This window comes from Octodon degus, unplaced genomic scaffold (genome assembly GCF_000260255.1).
Source record: "Octodon degus isolate 3935 unplaced genomic scaffold, OctDeg1.0 scaffold00004, whole genome shotgun sequence".
Classification (NCBI taxonomy): Eukaryota; Metazoa; Chordata; class Mammalia; order Rodentia; family Octodontidae; genus Octodon; species Octodon degus.
In genome coordinates this window covers 7,060,422-7,068,321 of record NW_004524580.1, presented here as the reverse complement: position 1 = coordinate 7,068,321, position 7,900 = coordinate 7,060,422, and the positions used below count along the sequence as shown (strand labels likewise).

At 33.3% G+C, this 7,900-nt stretch overlaps 1 protein-coding gene across 1 annotated transcript in view; it reads left to right on the top strand.

The window, feature by feature from the left end:
• Positions 1–6,544, top strand: part of Pawr (pro-apoptotic WT1 regulator) — a 109,741-nt gene extending 103,197 nt beyond the window's left edge. The window contains exon 8 of the mRNA XM_004623753.2: positions 1,633–6,544. Within this exon, the coding sequence (XP_004623810.1) occupies positions 1,633–1,719 (87 nt within the window). The 3' untranslated portion in view covers positions 1,720–6,544. The remainder of the gene's footprint in view (positions 1–1,632) is intronic.
• Positions 6,545–7,900: the final 1,356 nt, after the last annotated feature.

Sequence of the window (7,900 nt, the reverse complement as noted above, 5' to 3'; positions counted from 1 at the left end):
CTGGCTGGCATGTGGTGCTGGGGGATTGAACCGTGGTCGCTTTGCTTTGCTAAGCTTGTTCTAAGTAGGTGCTTTAGACCACTGAGCCATCTCACCAGCCCCCGTCCAATCTTAATTCTAATCATAAAGAAGGAAAGAGGGGCCGGGGAGATGGCTCAGTGGAATAAGCGCTTCCCTGGCAAGCGTAAGGGCCTGAGTTCAAACACCCTCCCCTCTTCTGCAAAAGAAAAAGAAAAAAAAAGAAGGAAAGATAAAAAGCCTTTTTTATATGCAAACCTGCTTTAATCAAGCTCTAAGACATAAGGCAGTTACACACACCTGTGGTATCAGCATTTTGGGAGACTGAGGCAGGAGAAACACAAATTTGAGTCCTACCTGAACAACTTGATGACGTAGCAAGGCCCAAGATTTAAAAAATAATAACAACAACAAAGGGGTTGGAGAAAGCTCATTGTGAAGGTCCTAGGTCAATCAATACCTTGTATAGCAACAACAATAACAAAAGACTTCGGGTATCAGTAGCCTTTCACCCTAGTTCAACACAGGCATTCCTCTGTTTGTGTACGGATTCACTGTGGGCAGTAAAAATAATAAAACTTTCCCTTAATGAGTTTATAATCTAGTAATAATCTGTGAATGTATTTTATCACTTAATTTTAAATTTTAGGTAGATATCAGTAGTGATAATTTCAGGAATCCCCCATCTTTATAGTTGTTGTTTCAACAGATTATTTCCTAATATCATTCATTCAGTATGCAAATAGATGCAGATTCTGATTTTTGTAAGCGTTTACATCATAATTGTACTAAATTTACCAGATGGCTTTTACAGCACATTTGTGATTCAAATTGATAGTCTTAAGTTTCAGTATTGTAAAGTGCAAGGTTAAATCTGTAAATATCTGCTTTTGTAACAGTTATAGTCTACCTTAAAATAATGTTTCTTATGACTAAAACTTACAGTGGATTTTTTCAATATTAACTAGACAGTTGTATATTTGAGGCTAGAGTTAATACAGAGAAGATAAAGCTAGGTCTAAATAGAGCATTACAATTGGAGAATAATGCCTACTATAATGGCTTCCAGACTTTTTTAGCTTTAAAATCTTTTCCTCAAATAAAACTGACATGAAGAAACTTAACGTATACTTTGAATTAGATCAGTTCTGTGTATCCTAGCTTCCTTTTGTGGATGACTCAGTTCTGTCATCCTAAATTCCCCAGATGTACTCCTTTGAGGATCTTGCACAGTAGTTGGAGATGCAACCTGTGTAGTCTGCATGTGTACTGTGCTGAGCTTTCAGTTTTAGGATGAAGGAGTAAAAAGTTTTTCCAAAACAAAATTGTTATGATGATTTAAAATGGAAAGAATCACAATTTTAAAATCATGACTTCTAGCGTTTCTTGAGAAGTTGAAAGATCAGACAAGCGTTGGCATGTATGCTTTGTGGTAGTGAAGAATCAAGCGATGGCTGTCTACTTTAGTGGGACATACTCTGTCTATAAAGCTGTTTTCAGAGCTTATCCTCATTTCAGAAGTAATTAAGAAAATTTTCTTTGTGTATTTTTAAAGTTATTTTATTTCTTTGAGGACGTTTCTGAAGTATTACTTTCTTTTTTACCTCCTTTAAGGACCTAGATGACATAGAAGATGAAAATGAACAGCTAAAGCAGGAAAATAAAACTCTTTTGAAAGTTGTTGGGCAACTGACAAGGTAGAAGATGCAAGACCCAATGTGGAAAAAAATTTTAAACTACTGATGGAGTGTTATGGTTAATGCTAGGATAATATTCCTATGCTGCAGTACATTAAAATAACTATGTATATTTATTTCCAGAAAAAGGATGGTGTTTATTTTCAAATATTTCTTTTTCATTATTACTTTGAAAGAAGTATCAAACCTTTTATTTCACAAATAAGCAGCATGTTTTAGTTATTAAAATGATAAGTAATGCCTCTTGGTTTTGTGTGGTGTTCAAATCATCTATGGTTTAAAGTCACAACTGTTTGAATATATTTTACCTGTGTTAATGCATTTTCTCCCTTAAAAAGATATAGTCTTTGTTTACATTAATTTACATACTCTAGGGGGATTACCTACACATGCCTTAGTACTGATGTGTGCAACTTTGTGTGTTAAAAGAGTTCCTCATAAAAGTCCCTGTCTACTGTCATTTGTTCTTTATACTTATTCTAAGTGATTTATAGTAATAAGTAATAATGGCACTATTTTGTATAACAGTAATCTTTTAAAGGAAAACTATTATAAAGTTACTTAATATCATGTTGTAGCTGGCTTAATATAAATTTAAGCAAATACTTGAATTGTGCTATAGTAAATGAAAATTTACTATTGTGTTTGGATACTGAAAAAAATTTCAATTCTTCTGAAAAATGGTTGTAATTTTAATGTATAATTTTTTATGTAGGTACTACTTTTTTACTGTTCTAAAATTTATTAACAAATATGGGATATTTAAAAGTTTATTCCTTAGGCCTTGAAAGTGGTACAATATCAGTGATTAAGAAGAAAATCCATTTTTGTATTATCATATGCATTAAATTCTGAACCAAAACACTTACACTTAAAACATTTATATGTATATATTAACAAAGCAATATGTAAGCAATGTAGTACTGAGATAATGTTGCCTGATTTTTAGGTTGGAGAAACACTGTGACACAGTTTTTCTCATATGAGAGAATATTCCCTTATCCCAATTTTAAGGGATTTTTGTTCCTAACACTGAACCTTTGAAAACAATGATTTTTGAATAATTATAAAAATGCTCTCTTCTACTAAGTATCCTTAGTATTTAGGATTATTTTATATTACATTATCCTGTTCAATAAGAACCTACCACTTCCCTTGATGTTAAATGAAGAAATTTCTGCCTGATAGTAAATCTTAGGTAGCAATAGTGATATCAATGAATGGGTCAGTGTATTGTAGTGATTCGATCATATTAAAATCCAGTTGGAGTTCCCTGCTGACTCTTTTACCTTTACTTGAAAAAATTCATTCATTCATTCATTCATTCATTCATTCATTCATTCATTCATTGCTAGAAAAACATGGAAGATAGGACAAGTAGGGGAAAATGTGGAGTAATGATAAGCATCAAATGTTAAATTCTAAAAATATCTGCATTTGCTTAAGAGTAGTTGTCTTCCCCTGTCTCCCAATTCAGAAGTTTCAAAATTAAACATGAGAATCATTTGAGTGGGACTGGGGATGTGGCTCAGTGGTAGAGTTCTTGCCTTTCATGAACAAGGTCCTAGGTTTGATTTCCAAAACAACATGCGCACACCAAAAACAAAACAAGAAGCAGAATAAATTGAGGAACTTGAAAAGAATATGTAGCTGTAGCTGCTGAATAGGTTTAGGTTGGAAACCTAAGACTCAAGAATTTTTAAAGATCATAATTTGTAATAGTTTTGATCATGTAGTTTAGTTTTAGAACCAGCTACTTTGCATCTTTACTCTTTTATTTTCTGTTGATGACCCAGGAGTTGACAGTGCTAGCTACCCCATTTCCCCCTTTTAGTTGAATAATTAACACCATCTCTATAGTTCACAAAAAGTTTAATACCAGATTATAGCATTACTATATAAAGGCTTTTTTCCTTGAGACCTTACTCAGCACAGGAAAGTGAATTGCTGCCCTCAGACCACGGTAGTATGCTAGGCTCGCTGCCGTGGCTGTAGGGTGTTCATCTCGTTGACTCATCCTATGCATGTGGCAGACGCATCCCTTTTAGATGCTTCCTCCTTTGCTCTGTGTATGTTTGAAAATGCCATCAGTATCCAATCTTAAAGTATGTTTATGTGGTTTTTTACAGTTGAATTTGTTTTCTGTTTAATTCACAATAGATGAACATTTTACTTTTAAAAACTGTCACTTATGAACACTTGTAAAGACAGTTTTATAATTTTTTCCCTGTCTTTGGCTTATTGAGACTATTTCACGAAGTTGGTTTTGCTTTTTAAATACAATGATAACCAATGGCAAATACAGGGGTTCACATTTAAGGGAAGCATTTACGTCTGTCTCCTTTACCTCCTTAAAACATGAATTTATTTCACATTGATTTTTTTCACTGACTATTGAAAAAAATGGAGTGTTATCTGCTATAATTTTCCTTTAAAGTTTATTGAGAATGATGAGATTGTAAACAGGTGACACCCTAGAAAACTTAGCTGACATTATAATAAAGTTCAAATATTTTTGACATTTAGTCCTATTAAGAAACATTTTTTACATCTTGTGGAGACTTGTGACATAATAAAACACTTCTGCAGTTGTATTCACGACATTTAAATTTTTTTATATTTAAAATGAACATGACTTGCTTTTCTAATCTGACATGAATTACTTGAAAATTATTGTAATATTCTTTATTTCATTTTTTCTAGGATTTTTTTTTTTTTTTAAACCAGGAATCAAATTCAGGACCTTGTACTTGCCAGGCAGGTGCCTTGCCACTGAGCTATATCTGCAACTCTTTTTTTAGGATTATTAATAATCTCTTGGAATGTAGTTACTAGGGAGAGAAAGTATTTGGGATGTGTATTTTTAAATATGATTTACTAAATCATAATAGATTAGTATTGTTATATTTGTTCAAGTATTTTTAATACAGAAAATTAAATTATCAGGCAGGTATATGAGAAAATGCAGTTTTTTTTTTCTTTATAAATTTAAATTTTTAAAATTGTGGAAGCGATATATTTTTAACATGAAAAACCTACCTCAGCTATATGTGGTTTGTGTTTTCTGGAGTAATCTGGATTAATCTGGATTTTTATAATTAGAAACTAATATGTAAAAGTTTGAGTCCATCTTTAATATTGGAAAATAATGCAAGTCAATATAATAGAGCTATCCATATGCTCAATACTGTAAGACCTTGGACCTGATAATTGATTTGATGTGCTAAACAATCTTCACATGTACAGTGGTGGTCATTTTTCTTAGTTAATTTTTAAATTTGTGAATCAGTGAGTAGTAAGTTCCATGTAGTGTTGGTGTTTATACATGCTTTTAACTTGTGCCAGGATTGAGGCACATGTTTTCCTTTGGTTTTGTATGTGAGCCAGACACACCAGTCTTTCATTAGAAGAATTGTATTAAATGAGAACAGATTGGTATTCAACAATCAGAACTTTAAAATGGTGTCACACTTCTTATTGTATCTGTACCACTCCTAATGTATATAACAATAAAGCTTGACTTCTTTTACATTAGAACTATGCTTGTGGAGTGCATCCCATTGATGAGAATTTTAATTACTAACCTAGAATTAGTATTTTTGTTGCATTGAATTCAAGCACATGTACCAAGGCACCTCCCCATATGTTCAGTTTCTTTTGACATATAGAAGTTGCTTGTTTAATTCTGTTTAAAGACTTGAACCTTCGTAAGAAAACCTGAGCCCATATTGTTTTCTGTTTTTCTTTTTGGCGGGCTCAGCCCACCCCGAGGGCGGGGCGAGTGCAGCATATGGTGCAGGGTAACCAATGGTCCCTTGTGCCTACCTAAGCTGGGCTTTAGACCGCTGAGCTGTCTCACTGGCCCGTTTTCTATTTCTCTTAACTATATCATAGCATATAAATTCATGTCCTAACCCCCACATAACTGTATGTATGTGACATTATGTATAAGGGGGTTATATTAAATTTTCATAGTTACTTCAAGTATTAATCATATGGGTATGCTGTTACAGGTATTATAGACGTTTTAAACAAATGGACATGGACCAGTGCTTCCACTTAGCAGTGTATCAGTAGCACAAAATATAGTGGTAGTCATTAGCCTACCTAATCTGAATAGTTCCCACAAAAGTATTTTTTGTTTACTTACCCAGCCATTGTGTTGTAGATCTAGTTAATAGGTACTGTTTAGTTTTCTGCAACATTTACTGATCAGTGGGAGGAAGGGAGGAACTGATGCACGTTAGGAAAATACCATATTTTTAAGATAATTATGTATTAGGACAAAGATATTAAGAAACTCATAGTAGTAGTGAAGTAAAAAAAAAATTCAGCGTGTGTTAGATGCACCAAGCTGTTCATAATGTTCATATGTTTCAAATTAGTTTTTCTGTGTACATTATTAGTTACTGGGTTTGTGTTGTTTGTTGTTGTTGAGGTATTTAAGCCTCTTTTAATCGAAAATTCATATAGCAGTTTCTTTGGTAGTAAAACCATGTTAGGGATGATCACTTGGTGGACACTGATTAAGTACCTGTGTTTTGTTTTGTTTTCCCCTCTGGATACCTAATGAGCTGTATGTTACATTTTGGTGAATTTGGTTTTTGAAAAAGATTTGGCTGTGCTATGTGGAGAAGCATCAGCTCATTCAAATAACCCAAATATTTGTGGAGAAATATTTGGATAATTTATTGAACTAAGTGTGGACAACTTTGATCATTCCCATTGCACGGGGTTTTGTTGTGGAATAGTGAACTTCATATGGATTCATTTCTAATGTGCTTGGCATGTAAAAAATAAACACTCAATAAAAACTAAGTTTTCATTTATTTTTCAATACTGTTTTTTCCTTCCTTGCATTATGGGTAAAATCTGCTTCATGAATTTTACTTCTGAAATTAAAAGGTAATGGTAATCTAATTGGCTTTTGTGCTTTGTACTGAAACAGTATAAAGCACTTTAACATCTTTTTTATGTGATTTTGAAAGGAATAATGTTTTTAAAAACAATGCCATGTTAAGGTCTGAATACACTGATGATGGGCTATCTTGAATAATTAAGGCACTGTGCTTATGTTCAACCAGATTGAAAATTTTAATTCTTTGTTTTAGAAACTATTTGAATAATTATTTATAGTTGAAACTATTACCAACTATATCTGCAAGTGTTTAAAGAATTGCAGATCTTTTGTAGTTTGCAAAAGATAACCATGGAGCTAGGAGTATAAAAATAGTTTTTTAAAGCTGAGGGCTTACATAATCTTACATCTAATGTATTACTCTTCACACACCTAAGTGTCTCATAAGTGAATAAGCCTCCTTGTGAGTCTGTTTTATATCTCAAGTTCTTCTATATGGTTTTCACTTACAAGCCAATTGGAGAAAAAAGTATAATTTCAGTACTAAAGCTGGAACCCTAGCATAGACTTTCTCTCCCTGTTTTTTCCTTCTAGATTCATTTGTGTTTTTACATTCATCTATGCACACAATATTATCAGTAGCTTACCCTTCCAATTTCTTTTAATCTTCATAAAAGGTTACATTTTATTTTTGATCACCTTGAGAAAAAATAGATACAATGTTGTGCCTTCATGTTAAAGATGGGAGATAGGACTGGTTTTACTTTATACTAGTTATACTTTACAGTACAGTGATTTTATTTATGTCTAACCAGATGAAAGACAGCTAGAAATTTGTCTTTAATCCTGGACCAAATGCATAATTCTCCCACTTTCAAAAAAGTGTGAATCAAAACACGTGCAGATGTGCGTGTGTGTGCCTCTAGGGGAGAACCTAAGCCCACAAGCATACCTACAAGCGCACTGCTGCTGACATGCGTCCTTAGGTATCATAGTGCTTTCAAATAAGGAAGAAAACAGCAGGTAATTTGAGCCAATTAAGAAAGGTCGATTGAGCTGGGTGTGAGGGCTTAAACCTGGAGTACCATGCTCAGGAGGCTGAAGCTGGAGGATTGCCTTGTGTTCAAGGCCATTATGGGCTGCATAGTGAGATATTATATAACAAAATTCTGTCTCAGAAAAGTTTAAACTTTTACTTTAATATATGTGCTGATAAGGGCTGGGGAGATGGCTTAGTAGAATAAACGCTTCCCTGGCAAGTGCAAGGGCCTGAGTTCAACACCAGTTCTGGGGATATATATATGTATGTATGTATGTATGTATGTAT